This window comes from Struthio camelus, chromosome 4 (assembly GCF_040807025.1).
Source record: "Struthio camelus isolate bStrCam1 chromosome 4, bStrCam1.hap1, whole genome shotgun sequence".
Lineage (NCBI taxonomy): Eukaryota > Metazoa > Chordata > Aves > Struthioniformes > Struthionidae > Struthio > Struthio camelus.
Genome location: NC_090945.1, coordinates 61258058 through 61280387, shown reverse-complemented (window position 1 = coordinate 61280387; position 22330 = coordinate 61258058). Strand labels below are relative to the sequence as shown.

General features: G+C 44.0%; 1 protein-coding gene across 9 annotated transcripts in view; it reads right to left on the bottom strand.

Moving 5' to 3' along the window:
- RBM47 (RNA binding motif protein 47) overlaps positions 1-20338 on the bottom strand; it is an 87302-nt gene extending 66964 nt beyond the window's left edge. For 2 of the 9 annotated variants that reach the window (XM_068943087.1, XM_068943093.1), the window contains exon 1: positions 19119-19421. Coding sequence is in view for 3 of the 9 variants with exons in the window: in XM_068943080.1 (XP_068799181.1) it covers positions 20097-20125 (29 nt within the window). In the remaining 6 variants the exon portion in view is untranslated. Of the gene's footprint in view, positions 1-5882; positions 6105-8661; positions 8683-19118; positions 19454-20096 lie in introns of those variants that run through there. The other 7 variants (XM_068943080.1, XM_068943077.1, XM_068943082.1 and 4 more) reach the window with 7 other exon arrangements.
- Positions 20339-22330: the final 1992 nt, after the last annotated feature.

Genomic DNA, 22330 nt, shown 5'->3' with positions numbered 1-22330 from the left:
TTTGTCCTACATACAGAAAGCTTTGCTGTTTTGAAAACCAACTTTAGGTAAAACAGTTTGGTCTCCAGAATTCTTTCTGTAAAGGTAATGTGCATAATGTATGCTATTCTATAAGTTTGCCACCTTATTCCACTGGCTATATTGGTATATATAAAAAGCATCAAAAACTGGTTAAGGACAACATAATTCCAAACTAGAATTGTCTACTACTAAACTGATAAAGTGTCCAACTCCCAATAATACTGTACTGACCAGCTATGAAGGCAGTGATTTTCAGTGACTTTCCACCTTATCCTCCACGGGGGGTTTCAGTTATACAAAATCAGTTTGTTTTATGTTTCCATGGGAGTCAGAAGTCAACTGCTCAGTCCCACTGATAATGAACTGCTTGTAACAGCATCCCCTATATGGATAGATTAAGGCAAAATGGAATTTAGATCCACAGCATATTTGTGCCTAACAAATGTTCCCTCCCTACCAAAAAAACAACAAAAATAGAACAGTAGAGCCTCTAGACTCTTCCTCCCCTCTGAGAACACACTCTTGTCTTTTTCCCGCTCAGAAATTCTTGACTTTTTCCCAGGAAGACTGTTCAGTTTGGCAGCAGCCAGCAGCTCTCAACATCAGCATCTGTTGTTTCCTGTCATTTTGCCTTCTTTCACTGCTTCTTCCTGGCCAGAGATCCCAAAGATTGTAGGTTCTTATCTTGATCATTCCCCTGTAGAAGCCTCATTCTATAACACTTGCTTATGCTGGTAGGCACTAATTATACTTTTATTTGAATGGAAATACTTTGCTTGGGGACATAATAAGCACACACCTGATTTTGGAGGCTCTGAAAGAAGTATGTGGTGCTGATCAGTGCCAATAAGGAAGGTGGAGATGTAAAAAGCATCTCTATAGAAGTCAATTAAATAGTGTCAGTGAGCTGAAAAGTAATTGTATTATTTAATTGTTAGAACAGTCCCTGACCACACTTTTGGCCTGCGCCATTAAAACACCACTCCCCCAAACCAGAGGGCAAATGCCACTCTCCCTGGCACAGGCATGAGCTATGGCTCATCCCCAGTGTGCAGTCCGGGACAGCCACACAGCTTTGGTGAGGAAGGCAGCATCCTCCTCCGGGGGCAGCCAGCTGCAGCGCCAGGAGACAACTCTGGGCATGTTTAATTTACTAGCAGAGATGTAGCCAATGGGGAACAAAGATAGAAAACTAAACTCTTTAACAACCAAAATAAAGAAATCTTTTACATCAGGAAATACTGAGGAAGATGATCAAATAATTAGCACTGTAACAAGTTTGTACTGCCCGCAGCTAGAAGAACTGCTCTCTATGGAAGCAGGAATGTGGTTGATCCTGCAAAATCATGATAAGGGATCTACACCTAACATTTTTGGTCTGCATATGTCACAGGTATGTTAGCAGGGAGCTCAAAGAGGGCAGAGAGCATTCAGGATTAAACTCCGGTGTCAAACCTCTCTATTTGAAACAGCTGAGAATGGTTTGGCCACCTAGTGCTAATGCCACCTCCTTGGAGGCCACCTCTAGTGCTAATGCCACCTCTTTACTCCTTCTGGGAAGGTGAAAATATCAGGACTAGAAGTGTGTGAATAACTGCCCTTCCCCACACCCCTGCTCACAAATTGATCCTGAAAAGAACAACAGATTCTTACTCCTGGCTTTCCTTGACAAAATAGAAATTCAATTTCAATTTGAATATTTTTTTATGTAGTGCTTTAATAACACTTCCTACAATTTTTACAAAATGTACTCCAAATTGAAAAGTGAAAATATTTTTCTTTTTTTTAATTTTTATTTTTAAACAGATCAGATTATTTTCTAAAATTAATCCAAATTTTCAATTAGTTTTATTAAACTCAGGTATTCATTTTTTGGTAACTGGGCTGTCTGCCCATTTCTTCCCCAACTGGGGTCCTGACAACCTTGCATGTTGTAAGGAAAAAAGCACAGGTATGGATTTATATTTTGATGTTTCATCACACGTGTGGGCTGATACTGGCTCTAGGCACGAAATACAACTTTAGTATATATCTTGCTGATCTAGTAGAAGGACTAAATAGCACATCTCCCAGGCCTTTTGCAGAAGGATGATTCAAGCAGACTGTAGGTTCCTAGGCCGCTGCATAAAAGCACTTTGATCACGCATGTATAATAGCATAAATAGATGAATAATAGCAACTGCATTTTCAGGCCCACCCACATTTCATTGTATTTTCGAAAATCACGTAACACCTACACACGATGCTTGGGTAAGACTGACAAACACAGAGTACAAGGAAATCAGCATATTGTTTGCTGTGTGTGGATCTCAGGAGGAAATAATAGCTGGGATTTCTTTCTTCTTTTTTTCTTTTAGGAAAAAAACCTGAGAAAACAGCAGGCAGGTGGTAAACACCATTAGCTGCCATGGGATTTCCAAAGCGGTAAGTCCTTGCACAAGTTCGCGTGGAATTGGACTTGGAGTGGAAGACAGCTGGCTTATTCTGAAATATTGCTGTCTGGCTTTCGACTGAGGCTGAGGTAGGCTCTAGCACACGCCACGACCTTGCTGCTTTTGAGAACTGAAAGAATATTGCCCTTGACTTGAATGGAAGCGGGATCAAGCCCTACCCAGAAAGTTTCATATGCTACGTGTCGTATGTGTATGCCAGCATTATGCAACGGAGTGAAAAATGAAAACCTGTCAGGCACATAACTGGTGCACTCAAGGACATACTGTTATTTGTTTTGCAGCTTTGCCACTCTAACAGGGAATAACAATGTACCATTGATAGCTGCCATGATAAAGTCAACCAGAACGCCTCATTTTTTAAACTTTCAGAACATGATCTAAACTTTTGAGGGAAATGGCTTGCTTGGCCTCAAGGTTTTATTTTAAAAACAAATTAAACTGAGAGAAAGCACTCACATTTTCCAACTTTCTCCCCCTTCCAGATGCCTCTACTTTTCCCTTCCTTTGTCCCCCTAGCTGACACAGCTACAGAAAAGAACCAGAATGAATTCACCTCTCATTTCCTTTATTATTTATTATTTTCACCCAAGTAGGTAGGTATTGTAAGTCGCCAACCTTTGCTTTCTGGAAATTCTTTGGTGTATTACTGCATAGCAGAGTGGTGTGACAAGGATAAAGAGATTAGAAGTAATTTCATACAACTCCTTCTTCTGTCAAAATCTGCAGAGGGCTTTCACTTGTAACTCCAAGTGTTGCTGGAATTCTTCATTAAAAACTTTCAATATATGGGCAGGAAATCTCTAAGCACTAAGACACAAAGTAGGCAAAACAGAGGGAGAAAAGGTCAGAATATTAAAAGTAAACCGTAAGTCCAAACAGAGAAAGAATATAAAGAATGGGAACTGCTTAACTGCAACAATAATAATGCATATTACCTCCATGGGGGTTGATGCCAATTCAGCTTTGAAAGCCAGGAAACCATGAGCTGATTTTCACTAGTTTCAAGTAATTAGGCATAAGCAGTTCAGACGCGGGCTCTCCTTGTCGCCATTAGACAGCTGAGCCTATGAGCTGATGCTGGATGCTCACTACTGCAGGTTGCAACTCCTAACAGAATTCAGGCTGTGCTTTTACTGCACATTGTACCACCAAAGCGCACATACAGCCTCTACATGCTTTTGCCAGCATAGTTTGTTTGGGACCTCCACCTCCCAATGAAACAAACTCTCTCAGTGGGAAGGCATTTTGCCAGGGTAGCTGTGGATGCACAGGTGAGGTAGTCAGGTATGACCCCTAGTTTTGTCAGTGTGGGAAAAGAGGGGGCAGACCAGGGAGAAGGAGGAATGAAAGAGGATCTGATCAACACAGCTGGGCCAGCAGAAGCTTGTACTGTAGACCCGACCAAAGCTTTGGATATGAAAAGGAGCAGGCTTGCATTATTTCTGAATATCCCATAAAATGAACAAGGGTTTGGGCAGACATGAAATTAGAAGACCCATCCTGCACTCCTTGCAAAGTTATCGTCATGTGTTATAAAGGTCCTCCTCAGAGCCAGAGACCTTGTGGAAGAACAGAGAAAGTGTCCGTGTGTGGGCACACGTGTGTGAATGCCAGGACGTACTGCTACCATGCCAGGTTATGAAAAGAGTTTAAAACTTGTGTCACCTATTTGAGGTGTGTAAACTCTTCCATTTTGTCCCTTTTTCTGCTTGTAAATCATCCACCCACTAGTTCGCGTGAGCCTGTTCACAATTTGGGCTTGCTGCAGTGTGAGCCGCTGCGTTTCAGCCCACTTGGGAACTGTTTGTTTTGCATTATCGCCCACCGTTTGCTCTGTGTCTGTGAGGTTGCTCTGGGTTTTCTCTTCCCGACTTTTGACTTCAAGCCTGTTGAACAAGGACTGCCTTTCCCGTCCATGTTTGTGGCACTTGGTACAAAGGGGATCTTCCATTTGTGAACTTCTGCGTTAGAATTATATATTAAAAGAATGGATCTTTGCCAGTATTTACCCCAGCTCAGACATTTAACACATTCAGGTTTTGATCCTGCACCTTTCAAGTCACTCAGGCTTTTGTCATGGACCATTTCGGGTCTGGTCTAGGGGGTGGGAACAGCTTCCCTGCAACGCTGTGCCGCAGTCCTAGGCCTAGCTGAAGGCAAAGTGCAGCCCATGACAAAGCAGAGACAGTACTGTACAGCAGGCACCTCTCAATCCGCAATCACTTAATCGCTGTCTCATAATGACTCAGGATTTCATGCACACATGTTGTGTCCCAACCTCACTCAATACCCTTAACCTGTTTATATAGAAGAGCACGAACAGCGCTTGCCTTCGCTGTTCAACTCAAACAAGTTTAGACTCAGTCTGCCCCACTCCATCCCCCCTCGCTAACCTCGTTTGTTCATGCCAAGCAAATATGCAAAACCTGCACGGCAGGGGCAATCTGAGCAGCGCTGACGCTGCTTTAGGCACACTTCTGCCAGCACACTCGCAAGCATTTAGGGAGGTGTAGAGAGTACACTTTGTTTTTTAGGTTCCCTGCCCCAAAGTAGTCACACCTACGGTGCGTGTGGTGTATGTTACAAAGACACAAGAGCAATGGTCATGTTCCCACTGTCCCGTTCTTGCCTTCAAACAAGTTAACTTTAGGTAACTCTAATTTACAATAATAACCCACCAGGAAAAAGAGACTCAAAGCGCCTAGTAGCATAAGGCATATTTCTACATTTGATTCCTGCCTTTAAGACTCATTTTAATTAAACAGATCTCTAGAATAGGTATGATGTGGCAGTCAGCTCTATGCTGGCCGTGTTCCCTAAGCTAGGTAACGTCTGCGGAAGGATTACCATGGGTAATAACCCCGTCTGGATTTGGATCCATCCACCCCCTCCTTTTACTGCACCAGGCTCAAATCCTCCCTTCTCATCTTCAGTAACTTCTCACAGCACTGCCCTTACTATTTGTTTTCTCTAATCCCTTCCTTCTTTATAGTCCTATCTTTTTTTATCATCCTAAGGACACTAGCCGCATCTCTCTTTTGCACAGGCTGTTTGCCCTGTGGCAGCTGTGTCAGTGGCAGCGGTCGCCGCTGGAGACACTGGCCATTGCCCCTACGTGGCCGGAGCCCATCAGCTCTTCATGTCCACCAGCCAGGGGGCTCATGGGACCATTTCATCCAGCCTGATCCAGATGCAGATTAAGCATTTTAAGTGACACATCTGAAGCAGATAAGGGGTGAGTTCTGTGAACCTTCTTCAAAAATCTCTGAATGCTGATAGCATGCTATGAAATTACCGCTAAGCCTAACAGTCTCAGCCAAACAGCTGTAAAGGTTACCTGATTAACGCTGACATGTGCCCAGCAGAATCATTCTTTTACTATGAGGATTTATAATTTATTTTACTCACGTAATTGGGCCTATTGGAAAAGGACGACAGAGGGTGGGCGACTCTCGCGCGGGAGGATCCTACGCTCGGTTCCATCGTACTTTAGCCAACGGATGTGCCATGATTTGGATGAAAACACGGACACAGGCAGCTATAACCCAGGACCCCCCTTCCCAGTTCGAAGCCTCTGGGTGGTTCAGAGCGACAACGCTGCTCCTTGGGGTGGCCTCGCCGGGCTCAGCGAGAGGCGGGCGGGCTGGGGCGTTCCCTCCTGCCTGGCCCCCACGGCGGCCCGAAAAAGGAACCGCGCTGCACATGACTCCTGCGCGCTGCCGGCCGAGTCCCTTCAACCAAGCAGCGCGGCGTACAGATGGCCACCGACTGCATGTTCCTTATTTTGGGGTGGGAACATTTCCTGGTCTGCAGTTGACTTGCAGAAGCAAAGAGCGCCTACAGCTGCAAGAGATCGCACCGGGAAACGCACTTTGAAAATGAGAGTCTTGAACAAAGTTCCCAAGTTTTCTGGAAAACAGAGTCACAGGCTGGGCAGCACAAGTGATTCATGTTGCTAATGGAAATGGGAAAAAAAGTAAGGGAGATAGATAGCTTATTTTGCCCCAAAGCAAACATTTCGTTTATGGAATCTCTACCCTGCTTATTGTTAAATTTAGTCACATTTTTAAATGAAATATCATTCTGAAGTGAAAAAAGGAGTTATTTCGGAAATATGGAAATAATACTTCAACTTTCTTTAAAATATTTATATTTGTTCACTCAAAATAACCTGTTAAATCTGACATAAATCTACACCTAAATCTTGTTAATCCTAAAGCATCTTTCTCAGTGAAGATGACATTTATCTAAAAAGTTCACCTGTACCCAACTGTGGCACTCTAAACCATGCACTCAAAACTACGGTAAGTTTCTTAACTTACATTCAATGCCCCAAATTTTTAATAAATGAATCCCTAAGGGTTGTTGTGCAGATTAACTCATTACTGTTCAGGAAGTATTTAAATACTAGAGATGGACACCACAAAAAAGCCTAAGAAACAATAATAATTCTCCCTTCAGAACAAAACAATTCAAGAGCATGCAGCATTTATACCCACAACAGCAAGGAAAAAAATAAACATAAAATAAATTGCTCACTAAATGACCCCCTTGCCTTTCATACCTGGTATAAGGCAAGAGTCCTGCAATAGAAAGAATAGCATTGACTCTTACAAAAAAAGAAAAACCTAATAAAAGCCATAATAATACATACTAGAAGGCAAATTAAGGTGGTACAGACAATAAATCTGGCACTAGCTAAATTACACACTTAATATTTTTCCTGCACAGGGTATCCCTGTACACTGCTTCCTAAGCTTTTATCTTTTTTTTTTTTTTGAAGCAAATTGAAAAACAAAACTAAATTCCATCATGTGTCATCCTAGTGACGTGTGTGTCACAAGGAGGAGTGGCACATGAGATTTACCACACGGACTTCTGCTACTGGAAGGAACTAAATAAATCACAGAAACAGGACAACAGCACAGCACAGCATTTGCTGGCAGCCGTGGGGTACTGGGAGGATACAGGACCTGGCGGGGGGTTGTCCCAGTGTCTAAATGGAAATGTGGTGCCTCTGGTCCCCCTTCCATCCAAGTTATCTCATCAAATCCCTCTTTCTGCCAGCCCTGACTCCGAGGCAGCTTTTCCAGGCAGATTGGCTTGTTCCCACACCTGCCCCCACCACAGCCCCAGTGTCCCTCTTCTCCGTCTTCCCTTTCCTTGGCTCCTCCATCCAACCTGCTCTTCACAGCCCCAACACCCAGTGTCTGTTTCTCGGCTCCCTTTGCCTTCAGGTGGCCTGAACCCTGCTCTCAAATTCAGACACAGAGAGCCTAGCACCCTAGTACTGCAACTGCAGTTAAAATCTTGCTCAGAGTGGAGCGCTCTTAGCATGAACAGCAGCATTTTCTGGTACTTGGATGTTAGAAGTTGAAGAAGTCTCCACTAAGCACATGGAAACTGTGGTTCTCAGAGGTTTATACGCTTAAATCTGGGTAGCACTGTGCAAAAGCCACTTCCCTGTTGAATGTCAAGGCACCGCTGTAGGATGCTCCAGAAAAAGGGGTTACAAAAATGCGAAAAAGCAAATTCTCGCACTCTGATTTGCAGAAATGGCCAAGTCATTTTAGCTTCAGTGACCCCCTAGCCTCTATCCGGACAAATGCAGAATAATGCACATGCCTGAGGTAGACATTTTTGCCATGCACAGTTTCAATCAAAGGAGTTAAAGCTTTGCAAAATTATGAGCAAATTAAAATAGCTTCGTACTAGAAAATGCAGAGCAACCTTATTAACCAGAGCTGGTCTGCCTTTTCTCTCTTCTTTTTAAATCCACTTACATGATGGGAGCTTTTTGATGTGAAAGTCTCATGCACTCACAGCAGTCCCAGCCATGGATCTCTGCAGGCAACGTTGTGTGCACAGCTATTTCAGGAGGTGACGACAGCAGTTCTATCTACTTCTCCAAACTAAAGCTACAGGCACCTTTAGCAGTGCATGTCAAACTGCTTTTCTAAAAGTCACAATTACACCACACATGCCAAGCAGAGACCCAGGCCTTGCCACAGCCGGGATAACTGGGAGCTCGCAGCCCTTCTCCAGCCTTGGTGTGTCCCAGCAGACACTGCTCCCCCGCTGGCAGCAGGCCCCACAGGTCCCACTGGGGTGCAAATTCCCCACCGCTGGCTCCTGAGCAGCCTCCCCACCTGCCCACCATCGTCTGTACCCTTTATAATGGTTGTACCTTTTATAATGGCTGTGCAATTGCTCAACTCCACAACTACTTGGCCCCAGGGTTGTGGACTGCAGAAGGCAGTCTAGGAGAGGGGAGATGAGTCAGGGAGCACCAAGTTTAGGCCAGGTGTCCAGTTGGTTGTCACCTTCCTTCATCCCTTCAAACAAACAAACAGAAATGGCCCAAAAGAATTTTAAGCCAGACCAGATCCTGCTGACAGACACCACAACCCAATGGCACGTTCGGCTGTAACGGCAGAGGCCAAGGTCAGCATTTGGGGGCATACAACGGCTATCCACAGCAGCCAGAAACAACACACCTGACCATACCATCAGTAACTTGTCCATGCCATTTCCTGTGGTAGGGCAGGGACTTGAACTCAGGTTTCCTAAGCCTTAAACTTAGTGTTCTTCCTGCAAAACCAGTCATGCCTACACTTTTCTTCATATTCTTCTTGTTTGGCTTGTTCTATACCCTATTGTGTATATACATACAATAGTCTGTGGGAATTCAGAGGAAACCTTTTTAATTGTGATCGATATTTGCAAGAGCTTGGAGAATATAGTGATTTTTGGCACTAGTTACTTTCCAGATAAGGGTTAATGCTAAATTAACAAACTGGTATTCTTTGTTTAAAACAGGCCACATTTCAAAATGGAGGCAGCTTTCAGATTTCTGCACAAAGACTGTGCTTTGATTTGGAAATAGGGAAGCACAGCAAGGGTTGCAACACCCGCGTCATTAGCTTGTCGTCTTATTGTGTATGCAAGCACAGCTTAAGAAACAGATAAGATTAGATGAGGAGGAAATGTGATAGAAATGGCTCAGGTTTGGAGCTGTAGAAGGAGCAGTAAAATGTGGCTCTTCTCAGATTGCTGAGGTTATAGTGTATGTTTTCGGGGACAAGAAGCCAGTGGCACCTTATCAGAGAAGAGAAGGAAGCTAACTAAGCCCTTTCTGCATTTTGGTGTTGTGGCTGGAACCCGGATTTGAACAGTGTAGAAACAAAGCAAAATAAAAGCCTGGTTCCGTCACCTCACGTGGCATTCGGAGTTCCCAGCCTTGGAGGGAGGGTTCTTCCCACCCCCTTTGCCTTGGTACCAGCAGCTCTTCATCCCGCTATGCAGCGCTTTGAACTGGCTTATATATGCGCTGGCCCTCCACAGGCCGCAGCCCAGCAACCCTTTCTTTGCTTCGGTACAAACATCTGTCTTGCTCCAGGACCTAGGAACACCAGTGGTAGGTCGCACCTCAGTGATGTGCCCGGATGGAACAAGAGAAGAGCTCGCTGGCCCCAGAAACAAACACTCACGCCGGAAGGAAAAGGCAGACAGAAAGATGGGGAAGCAGTGAGTCAGCAATAGACGTTGCAGGCAAGCTGCAGCAGCGCACAGTATGGATGGAGCCCACCAAAGAGTTTCAATCCTGTGGTTTTGAATCTTGAACTCAGACTAAAACTTGCGCAATGTCGACAACGCAGCTTAACTAACCGTCTTTGCACTGACCGGAGCTCTGGCAACGGTTGGTCCAACCCATTTGTGGGTATGCCTCGGACATGGCTACACATGTGTGGGCAGATAGCCGTGTTATCTGCCCTGTAGTAGCATGATTATAGCTCCCAAACTACAGCAGGATCCTTTCTGATTAGCTTGGAGTATGAAAAGAAAGAACATACAGTTGCCTGCATGTTAAAAATATGAAGGTGGATCCAAAGATACAACAAATTTACACCCTAGCTTACAGCATGCTAACTCCCCAGTGCAGACAAGCCGTGAGTACCCACAGTATTCACAGTCAGCTACGCTCTGTAACTGCAGATTTTCATTCCTGCCAGTATGAGGTTTTATTACAAGTCCGACCTACTATTTCACAAAAAGTTTATGGATATATGCCATTTTTCATAAAAATAAGTTTATTACGCTGCCCTTACGTAAGTGGCTTCTACAGTCAGCAGTTTTGCTTTCACTTTCTTTAGGGTCCCCATATTTTTACATAACTTCTTTAATTTAAAAAAACTTGTGTCTTCTGGAAAAACATAAAGAGGGAGACGTGCTTCTTGCTAGAGGCAGGTGCATTCCTATTATCTCTTGTACACATGCGGTACGCTCTTTAACAGTCTGTCTCCTACAGCTCGTCTTAAGAGTGGATTTCTAGTGTTCTACAAGGGGAGACAAAAATATATATTTCCTACATAGTGGTGGGGAAAGTAAGGTACAGTGAGGCAAACTGACTCACTCAAGGTTGCCCTCCCTAAACCAGAAACAAAGCTGGTAGCTGAGCATTGATAGCTGAGGGCCGGTGCTTTGTGAATTAAAAGTCCAGTACTCTGAGATGGGTTTGTGCTGGTACTAGCTGTGCATACACGGGGAAGCCTCCATCTGTTTGGAGGAAGCAAGGTTATCACTAAACCACTGCAAAGTTAAAACCCCAAAGCCTCGTTCTCTTCGCATGTACAGGTTACCAGGATACTTTTACTGACCTCAGTGAAGTCAGTGATCACTGCCACCAGCGTAAATGAAAGGCCACTGTTTGCACAAGGAAGCAAGAGAAATAATTTGATCCTTCACTTTTTCTGACTCTGCGACCTACACATGGAAAACGCGGGTTCATGGCTCAGATTTCAGCCTCCTCCCTGAAGCCGTGAGCTGATGCTGGATGAGGCTCAGCGCTCCGCTGCACTGCTCTAACACTTGGACCAGCACAAACAACCTTCCCACAACAGCCCCACAGGTTGCTTCTGACTTTTGCTGCCCAGGACCAAAAAGGATGGCAAATAACACACACACACATCTGAAATCCCTGCCATGTTTTAATCGTGCCTCTCCGCCTGTTAGTACACCAGCACCGATTCATCTTTGGGAGACTGCAGGACACACAAAGCCACAGTTAAACTCCAAACAACGCATTAGGTGTAGCAGAAGCAGCCCTGGAGCTGCGCTGTGAGGAAACCAGCTACTTTCCCTGCGCTTTTATCATTTTGATGAGAAAGCTATCAGCCAAGGCCACGAGCACCTCCAGTTTAGTAATATTTAACTGCACTTACTTAGAGCTTCTGGCAATTCCTTGCACATCCCTCAGAGCTGTAGGTTTTGTAAAGTGCCCTATATATCAACCATACAGCGAGCTGATAAACTTTCTCAAGGCAGGTGGCCCTGCAGCAAGCATGACTAGTTCCTTCCTGATACAGATATCTTCTACAGGAATTTCTAAGGAATTTTCTTACTTAGGCTTATAGGGTTAGCAGGCAGTAAAAAATAGTACGGTTTGTCAGTCTGCTTTACAGCTTAACCAAGAATGGCAGCTTGGAGAGGAACACCTGCAGAAAAAAAAGATGTTTTTCAAGAGGAATAAAACTGAGCATGGGCAGACATGTTCTTTGGTCTTCACAGCACCTCCAATAAGGACCTGCAAATACTGGTGGGAAAACACAGGTCGGAGGAAAGGACCAAGGAGTATATGAGGAGGGGCTCCAGGGGCTGCAACCCAACTCATTGCAATGCAGGGAGGAGCAGAGCAGTCACAGACTCATATTCCAAGAGCCACTGCCCATCGTGGGCCAGGTTCCCTTGATTGCACTCAACAGGAGGCAAAGCACCCATGCGGTATACCGGATGCTCGTTGCCACCCCTATGGTATTTGGGAAGATTTATTCTGCGCACGTACAGTCTGACCTGTGATTCACGCAGGTAAGTTGATACTTGGTACTTTGGGATGCACGTGGAAGCCTTTTTTGTTTATTATTGCTCAATACAATTAGCTTCCATGAAAATTACTTTTTCGTTTTCTTCCTGCAGGACAAAGGTGACCTGTTCAGCTCACTGTGAGCCCAGTGTGATCCACCACTCACTAAAACTCACTAGTGTCACCTACTCGCTAAGCGTGCCTGTTTGTAAGGAAAACACAGCTCTCTCACTAAGGGGCACAGCAAAAAGCAGCTCACTAGCTTGCATCAATCTCCCTTTTAAATTGTGTTTAACACTTCAGCCTTGAGGCTGAATTCAGACTTTCCACCCAGTCTAGCTGTCGGAGTGTCCTCAGAAGAGCAATGAGGGTGAGTCAGCCAGTCTGCCCAGAGGAAGCCCTTCGAACCTGACTGTGCCCCAGGCAAAGCTTGCTCCTGGTGCCCGGGGCGGGGGGGGGCAAGGGGGTTGTGCAGCACCACAACATACATCTGCAGCTGCCTTGGACCGGATGCTCAGCATAAACAGAAAAGTTTGTCAGCAGCATCTGCTCTCCCTGTTTACTTCATAAACACTGAGTAAGACACAACCGACATAGCAACAACTATAGGTGCATTCAGGTCACCCTCGTCCAACCTGAGGCACCTCCTTCTTCCCTTCAGTCTGCTAAATGCACATTTAGGAAGTCTGATAAGGTGGGTCATTTTCTGCCCCACTTCACGAGGACAAGAAGCAAAGGCCAGAGACTGGCTTCAAGAGCTGCAGATCGTACTGCAATCCCAACAGTCTGAATATACCCACCCATGAAATATTTTCCTGCTTGCAGCATTACATAGTCCCACGTCCCTGTGAGCTTCATGCACCTTATTAGTGCTATCTTTAATAGGAATTCTAATGACAGTGAAATGCTCCCTATGAGGAGAAGCATGCACATTAGCATGTGGGTGCTTGTGCACAAAAGCATGAACTTTGGTGAAACTGCAGCATCCATAGCCAGCAGAGATTTTACTGCCAGAAGTGTGCACATGATGTGGACATGGCCTAAAGTCATGTTAATAACTTGAGTATTTCATTAATAGAAGAGCTTAACATGCTCTTTTGTTGTAAAAATATCTAAAGTACATGGCCCTGCCTGCATATTTATGTCTGTCTCTACTCTGCCTCCATGCCTTGGGTGCCATTTTCCCAGATTCGGCCCTTTGCCCATCCCAAGCCTTAGGAGTCCCCGCAGTTGCATGCCAAAGGCCGTCTGCCCACTGCTCAAACCCCTGCGCCTTCATTCGTCATCTTGTCTCCAGAGCACACCACACTCCAGCTTTAAAGACCTCAGTCAGCCACGGTATCTCTAAATCTCCTTCCCTATAGGCCCCCAAACCTCCTTCTGGCTTCAACCAAAACCCTTTTAAGCCGTAACGAGAGCTTCTCCTTCTCAGGTATTCCCTGACTGGGATCAGACTGTATTCAGTGGGTCAGCCTGTTCCTTGTTCACTCTCTTCTGCCACTTTCAACCTCTCTCTCCTACTCCTCCTCTTTCCAGGGATGCTTACTTTTTATTCTCTCTCTTCCCTGCACTGCAGTCACCTGCCATTGACCCAGTTCTTCCACCTTCCTCTTTTGGTTTTGATTCTCCATTTTTTTCCCACAGGCTTCCTTCTGGCTGTTGCTGACTTATGCTGATGACCCATATCACCCTCTTATCATGTTTTGTCCATCTCACCTATTCCCTTCCCGTGCTGCCCTGATTCTTCCCTTTTACTAATAAAAAGACTATTTATTTGACGTGCGCTGCTCAGGCTCCTAGCTCTCTGCTGCTGAATTTTCCCTGCTCTAGCCTTCAAGTGGTCTTATTCAGCATTATCCATTAGCCTCCCCCATTATGTCCTGCCATTCAGCCTTTCTGTGATTTCCACTCCATCAGCCCTGATGACTTCTGTTTTGCTTTTAACCCTCTTCTTTCTACCAAATTTAATTGCAAATTCTCTCTATGCTTCAATAGCCTTCATTTTGTCTTCCAATCAATATCCATTCCCAGCTGACACCCCTCACCCACTTTTTCTGGTATCTTCTGAAAGCCTGGCCGTCATTTCCAGCGCAACACGGATAAAACAGAGTCCTTAACACCATCACCTCGAAGGGTTCATGAAATCTCCTTTCTCTTCCACTGTCAGTGACAGCTGTTGTCCTGCTGATGGAGCTGGGCATCATTTTTATTTAGGCAGGCTTGCTTCAAAGGTACAGCTAAGATGTGAGATGTTTTCTGTAAACACATATTGCCTATGCTATCTATCCTCATAGCTAAAACTCTTCTCTGGGGTCTGACTCTCACATTATCTTGATAATGGCTATATCCTTTCCTCTGGCTTTCATAACTGCAATCTTTATTCAGTTTCATCTTCCAAATGCAATAGCATTGCAAAGGTCATTTTCATAGCCTATTGCTTTGGGCATGCCACTCATTTTTATGCTTCTGCTTACCAGCTGTCCATTCTCTAACAAATAAAATATTAGGTGTCCTTATACACACGGCTTGCGCAGGCAGACAGAACTGAATGACGAATGCTCTTGCAGCTCTTGAATGCCCACACTGTATTTCCCAGCAAGTACCTTCTCTGTTTTCTCTCATACTTTCTCCCTGGAAGGACCGCCCCTGCTCACAACCACAAAGAAATTTCACTAATCTCTTAAATTCCTTCTTAAAACTCTCTTTGCCTCCATGCTGCTGAAACTGCACAGCAAGTCAGGCTGCCCAAGTGCTGTGGCTGCTTTGTACCCAGCTGACCAGTCTCTCACCATTTCCGTGTGCTCCATCCTTGCGTTTTACCCATGTGTTGTCTCTCGTCTTGCATTTCATACGTGAACCCCATGCAACAGTGACAGTCCTTCCACTCTCTCCACGCACGCACAGTAGCAGCACCCCGACCAAGAATCCTAGCACTATGACAGTGTAATAATTAATGATGACTCCAGTTTTCCTGAACCTATGCTCTTGACTTGTGCGGTTGATTTTAGCAAGCTTCTATGATAAGAGATAAAAATATAAAGGCAGAAGTTCATTTTATTGCAAAACAGAACTCAAGCATGTCCATTAGTTACTCAGAGGCCAAAAAATGAATACAGACCCTGCAATATATCATTTGGGACAGTGCTTCTATAGAATAAATTCTCTTATGGGACTGGATGGCCCTTATATACGCCAACAGCACAGAGAGCATTTTATTTTTCAATGGCTGGTTAAGCCTTGCCCACTTTGGAAATATCTAAAAGTTACTGCTGTCTCATGACTCTTTTGTATCACGCTGTAGATGATTCTCATGCATTTGCAGTTTCTTTCCATCTCTTGCCAAATAAGTCCATCTGTGCTGATTTTGTCTCTGCTTTATGACCTAGCTAGGTAAAAGATAACATCCAGGCTGTAAATATATTTTGTAAAATACAATTTTTTTTTTTTAATAACTCTCTTCTTTTCAAATGAAAGCTTGCTTGGGATCATGGCAAATCAAAGTCTGGAAAGGACAAGAAAATGCCCTCAAATATCAGGTAGTCAGCTTTGCAGTTATTAAGAAGTTGCTTTGCTCTGTTGAGTTTACTGTGTCACCAAAACCCTAACAGCCGTAACTACACAAAGCCTACATTGTCTCAACAAGGCTACTGAGAAGATGTGCCTGATCTTGGCAAGAGCTAGGTGTACCCAGAAGCATTTTATTGAAAAAGAAAACAATAACAGAAAGAAATATTATTTTAGGCCTCTTACTGGAAAAGATAAAGGTTAGAGTCCTTCCTCCTACTAAAGCAGCATTCAGTAATACCCTGTTCATAGGATACATTTCAGAAATTAAAAAATTTCACTTTAAATCCCCATATGAAACAGATTTCAAAGCAACTTTACTGCAAAATAAGGAAGGGATACTCAGATCTACGGGTTTAGGTCACTGCTAATTTGGAGGTCTAAACTTCCTGACTAAGGAGGTAACTGCATACACTAATACATACCCCTGGAGATAGTCCTTTCATAGTTAGCCTATCAGATTTACTTCCTTGCTATGAAGCAAACCTGATCTTTACTTGCACTGAAGTCATTGATTTCTGTTCTTCTCAACAGAAACAGGATTTGGCATACCTGGCACCTTAGAGATCTATTGCTTTTCATTCACAGAGTGTACATTTTCCCCCTATTAAATTTCTCAATAAATCAGAGCAATCTTGATTTGCGAAATCATACAGAGCTGATCAGGGCCAGCAGTCTGAATGAAAAAAGTCAAGACTAAAGTACTGCTTCACCTGTAAGTGTCATGTAACCTCTGCTGGAGTTTGTCATTCTAACAGTACTGCGTGCTCCTATGGAAAACTAACCCTGGCACGCGTACCCTGGTTCAGAGTAATCCTCGGATCTTCTTCTCTAGGTGCTCTTTAAAGAAATAGCATATTAATAAATTTTGAATATGTCATTACCCAACCCAACAAATATGACTTCAGTGTACACTTACAAAACGATAAAAATCAACTTCACTGGTTGTGAGAGCCAGTAATAAGACCTATGATGGTAGACGTAAGAACGGCCATCTACATTCCTATGATTAGATACTTTCATCAGCTATCAACAAAGTCTACTTCTGAGCTCATTTCCAGGTTTTTTCTCTTAGCTGTCTTAATTCTGATGGAGAAAAATAGCAGGCAATGAAAAAATTCTAATGAGCAAAAGCAAATCCCTCTGCCTTCTATCAGATGCTCTCACAGCTTTTGTGGAAGAGTTTCTAACCTTTTCTAGAGCAATAACCAAGGAGTGAATAGGCAGTGCCATGTGCAGAAAGCCAGGCTTGGATACCAAGATACCTAAATGTGGGCAGCCACAAAAGCAGGTCCTGGGGCTGGGAGCGCTCTGCACCAGCAGGCCCTGCGCTGACGCCTGCCCAGCCAAAGCCTAGTGGGTTCAGGCCACACAGGTCCAAGGCTTCAGGTCAAATTGCCATTGAGACAGTATTCCCTGAAGGCTTTGCCCTCTCTGCTGCTTATATTAAATACTTTTATTCCAAGGTTTTCAACATTTTTTAATCTGGTTTATTGAATGCAGCACATTCCTTTACTTTCTAAAACTTCAAACAAAGATTTCTCATCCTGGGACACTGCAGGAATACAGAGAAATGATTAGGAACTGTATTTACATGCCAACCAATTCTAAATATTTCCTTAACAATACGTAACTTGCAGAGCTTGTGCATTTTGTTCTGTGTCTCAGAAAACGAGGGTATCTGAAAGCACAAGCGAAAGCCCCGTTCTCACCTCACACTGACTGAAGTCAGGAGCACATGCCTTAAAGTCAGTGAAGATGCACTGGTTTAAAATAGGTCAGGAGAAAAATTTGTCCCAGGAAGACAATACATCGGGGGGGTGAGGGAGAGAAACAGAGAGAGCAAGAATGAATGTACGAAAAAAGCATTTGTCTCTTCATTTATCTTCCAGACAGTAGTTTTGTTAGCCTTTTAGTAATTTTGGTATGAGTCTGCTGGACACCATCTCGCTGTGTAATTCTGGCCTTATCTCAGTTTCCTTTCAGATGTGTGTTGTCTTCCAGTTTTTCAACTTTATACCAGGCTCTGCTTAATACCACGGGTGACCTCTCACCCCCACGCTCTGGCACCTGCAGCGCGCAGAAATGTGGAGCATATCCCTCTGGCAATCCCCCTGGCAGTCGTCCTGAGCACAGCAACTTGCTGCATCTTTGTTGCGAAAGACATGTATTTCCCCCTTTCACTTCATGTGAACTCGGCTCAACTGGTAGAGAATAATTGCAGGCTTGTCCAAATTATCATTTGCAAAGTCTAGAAGGCTCATAAAGGCACCAATATTCAATTTGCACTTTTGCACTAGCCTCAGGCCCTTAATTTCAGCCCGGTCTTATTCTCCTGCCCTCTGTGAGATCAGCTCAGTTGAGCTGATAAAATTTAGGAGGGATTGGCAGATCTGTTATGTTCCAACCCATCGTTAACTCTTATAATACTTTGGCTTTAGCCCAACATTTTATTTTAAATTCCTAAAGACAAATGAGCTGTGTAATTTTCCCTCCAAAAAACCCAGCCATTCCTTTTAACATGAATAGAGAGCCCCCAGTATTTCTCATCTAATCACGCATACCTCAGACTGAAGAAGCTTGACCAAGCTTCTGGGCTCAGTATGTGAAAATATGCAATCAATACACTTATTTTAAATGGTCATCAGAAACTTTTCCAAGATAAGATCCCACTCTTATGCCAACAGTCTATAACAGACTTCCAGACAGCAGCCTAGCTGAGAACCCATTTGTCATTCTCAGAGTTGTGTCACAACTCCGTGCTCGGCACAAACTACAGTGTTTTAAAAGTTGAAGAAACTATTCAAACAGCTATTCAAACAAAATTTACTCCAAAGCCATTAGAAACATCATGTTGTAATTTTTGTTTGACAGGGAGATACATATTCCTTTTAAATTAAACTTTTGAACCTATAAATCATTTCTCACTCTGTTCTTACTTAATATTTGCTTCTGCCTCTTATCTGTCATCTTTTCCCAGAATTACGATTACAAGGCGTTAGAAATCCACCACTTGGAAAGAATCACCAGAACTTCAGAATCTCTGCAGTCCACTTGGTTAGGCTTCCCCCCCGCCTCAAATGTTTTAAAAAGTATTTTTGGAGCCAACTTCTATCCTACTACGTTGTCAACCCAATCACAGGAGAGTAACCCCTCAAATATGGGCATAGGAATAGCAGAGCAAACCCAAAAAAAAAAAAAAAAAAAAAGATGGTACCTACCTGGAGCCGCGGTGCGCCCGGAGCCAGCCTCCGCGCCTAGCACCATTCACAGGCAAAGACAAAGTTTGCGGGCAGCCACCGAGCGCATTTTCTTCTCTACCACGCTGCTGACCGAGGGGAGTTGAGCAACTCCTCACAGGGCTGCTGCTGCCGGGAGCAACAGCTCGCTGAGCCTTATCCACCCCCCCGCCCCGCCGCCCGCCTTGGCTCGCTTTTTTTTTTTTTTTTTTTTTAAAGAGTTTTTGAGCACTAAAGTGTGGAGAGGAAAACTCGCAATTAGTACCGGCTAAGCTGAAGCCCCTGGCTCTGCCTGCCCTGCCGGCGCATTCCTGCGCGCGGGGCGGCGCACGGCGCACGGCGCGCAGCCCCGCGCACGGGCCGGGCCGAGCCGAGCCGAGCCGAGCCGGGCCGAGCCGAGCCGAGCCGGGCCGGGCCGGGCCGAGCGGGCGCTCAGCAGCTCTCGGCGGGCCGCAGGGGCGCTCGGGCTCTCATCGCCGCGCTGGGGTTTTCCCCCTCCGCTCGCTCTCCGCCTCCTCCCTCGCTCTCTGCGCTCACAGTAGCAAGGTTGCCTCTTGACTACTCCCTGCCTTAAACTCACCAAACCAGATTTTTACTCCCAACACCTTCCCGTAAATCTGAACTGAAATTTTACCCTGCTCGCTGAGCCTTTGCTGGCCGAGGGCCAGTACAGCATTCCTGTTGTTTTAGGAGGGCAGATTAAAAAAAAAAAAAGAGAGAGAGCGAGCAAGACAGAAAAGAAAGGAAAGAGAGAGAAACCTGTGCGATGCAAAGGCTGGAAGAAGGTAAACTTTCAGACCGGCTTTACTACCAGTTCTGGGGGAGGGAACGATTCCCTTTTATCTTTAAAGGGCTAAAAAAGTGATTTCCAGTGTCAGTCAAGAAAAAATATCCTCCTCACTCATCTACATTCTTCAGGTGGATGGAGATTTGAAAAGAAAATAAACCGATCGTACTCACCTGTAGGATAGCATCGCTGGGGTTAGCATAGCGAGGAGAGAAGCCTACAAGTTTTGTCTGATCCAGTTACCCCAAAACAGTGGTAATGCTTGTTAAAGAAGTACCACATTTTATCCTTTTCTGACCTAAAGTTACATCTGGTCTCTAGAAAAGGAACACCAGAGAAACTAGTTTAAAAAAAAAAACCCAAACCAAACCAAAAAAAAAAAAACCAGCCAAGCCTTCTTTTAACCTCCATGTGATCTCTGACCGTTCTCTGTAATGCTTAAAGAAACAATGAGGCAAGTCTGTAAACTTTCTCGCCCCCTTTTACATTACCTGCCTGTGCCTGGCTACGGGCTTTGAAGTATCAAAGCAAAGCACAATACCTGTTTATAGTAAATGGAACCAACCAACAGCAATCTAATTCAGACTTGTGACTAAACAAACTGGAACAGGAAGCACACACCATCGGATTTTTTTGTGAAGTAGTAATTCCTGCTTGCATTGTCATCCAACAGGAAAAAAAAAAAAGGTTTCAGCTTCTCTCTTCAGTGACTTTTGGTCGAATGCAGGTCATTTTTTGTTGGAAAGCTTCATGCAGGCAATGTTTAATCATGGATATGCAAATACCTAACAAAACAATATTTAGATTCAGTAGTGATCTAAAGATCTTTCTCATCGGTTTGTTTGCTTGTGGAGGATGTTTCTGCAGCTGCTTTTTTTTTTTCCCCTGAAATTAACTTCTATAATTCATGACTGGACATAGTATCTTAATCCACCATATTTGGACACAGCAAGCCACCACAAACAGTAGATTAGCAATCCTGAAAGTTAAATCTTTAAAGAATAGATAATATTGCAGGTTAAAGCTATTGGTATAAATTAATTCTTCAGTGATTTTAAAAAGAAATACTCAGAGTTGAGCGTACACTGCTTTATTACTGTTACATAATTACATTTTTTGAAGGCAGTTTGTCTGCCTAAATATCTATTTATCTAGTTGTATTCAATTTTCTGGTAGAGAAGAACCACATAGTTCTTACCTAAGCAAATCTCAGAACTCCTGAAGAAAGTTTACCTTCAGGGAGAAACTGAAGAATCAAACTCCTATTGGTATAACAACATCAAATAGCCAAATATTGCACTGTTCAAGTTAGCAGTGTATTCTCTTCAAATTGTCATAATTCAAAAGTTGGGATATAACTCCAGTTTCAGCAAATGTCTAAAGCATAACTCTTTCAGAACTTAGCAGTACTAATGAGCAAATAATCAGGGAGGGAAATTGTCATCAAATATTTGAATTGAAATCTGAATTCAACAGTAGCTGCAAGCATTTCATGCGTTTAAATTCTTTAAGAAAAAGTAGTCAGGCAACGCAAATGCTGAGGGTCTTAGTGGTATAAGAATCTCTTAAGTATGCTAGCATTGCCTTTCTTAAAACACGGCCCATTCGTCCATGGGAGTAAGAATTTTAGATAGTATCTTCATCTGAAAAGTTTGCCAATCTACTGCCCAGGAAAATGGTCTCATGTAGAGACTGGTTATGCTCCATTTGCGCCATTTAGAGGAGCAAAACTGGCATTACTGGCAGAAGTACTTCTTTGCCAACATGCACTGGATCGCTTCATCTAAATGATAGCCTTTGTCTATACTAGAAGAAGTAGTATAGAAAATGGAATAGAAATATGGATGTATTGTCCTGTGTATCCAGGAAGTGGCTATACTACCTAAAGCTGTGCTTGCAGTATGCCACTAAAAGTGTAGCTCTGCCTATTTTACCGACTTTTCATTGGTGCATATCACTAATGGATCTCACCTCTGTTTGATGTACCTATGCCTGAGGAAGGCTAGGGGAATCTCAGGTGAAATGCTGAAAAACAAAGCAAAAACCCACTCCTTCCTCCTATTCTAACAGCTGTCCCAGTTACTATTTATACTGTAGCTATCCTGTGACTGGTTACAGAAGTGATCAGTCTATTCAGAATTTGATATCATCTCCGAAAGCTAATTCATGTCTGTCTTTTCAGTGGAGGGCTCAGGCAGGTTTGCTTTGAAGGTACTGAAGATAGAGAAGAGTCTGACATCTGTCTTGGTGCGGTTCAGCTCCGGGTAAGGAATGCTGCAGAATGTGGGGAGTCCAGTTTGAGCCAACGCCAGCCAATAGGTCCTCCGACAAGTAAAAACATCTAACATCGTGCGCTGTGTTTCTGTGTGACAGGCACTTCTCATTGACGCACGGGGGACTGCAACGG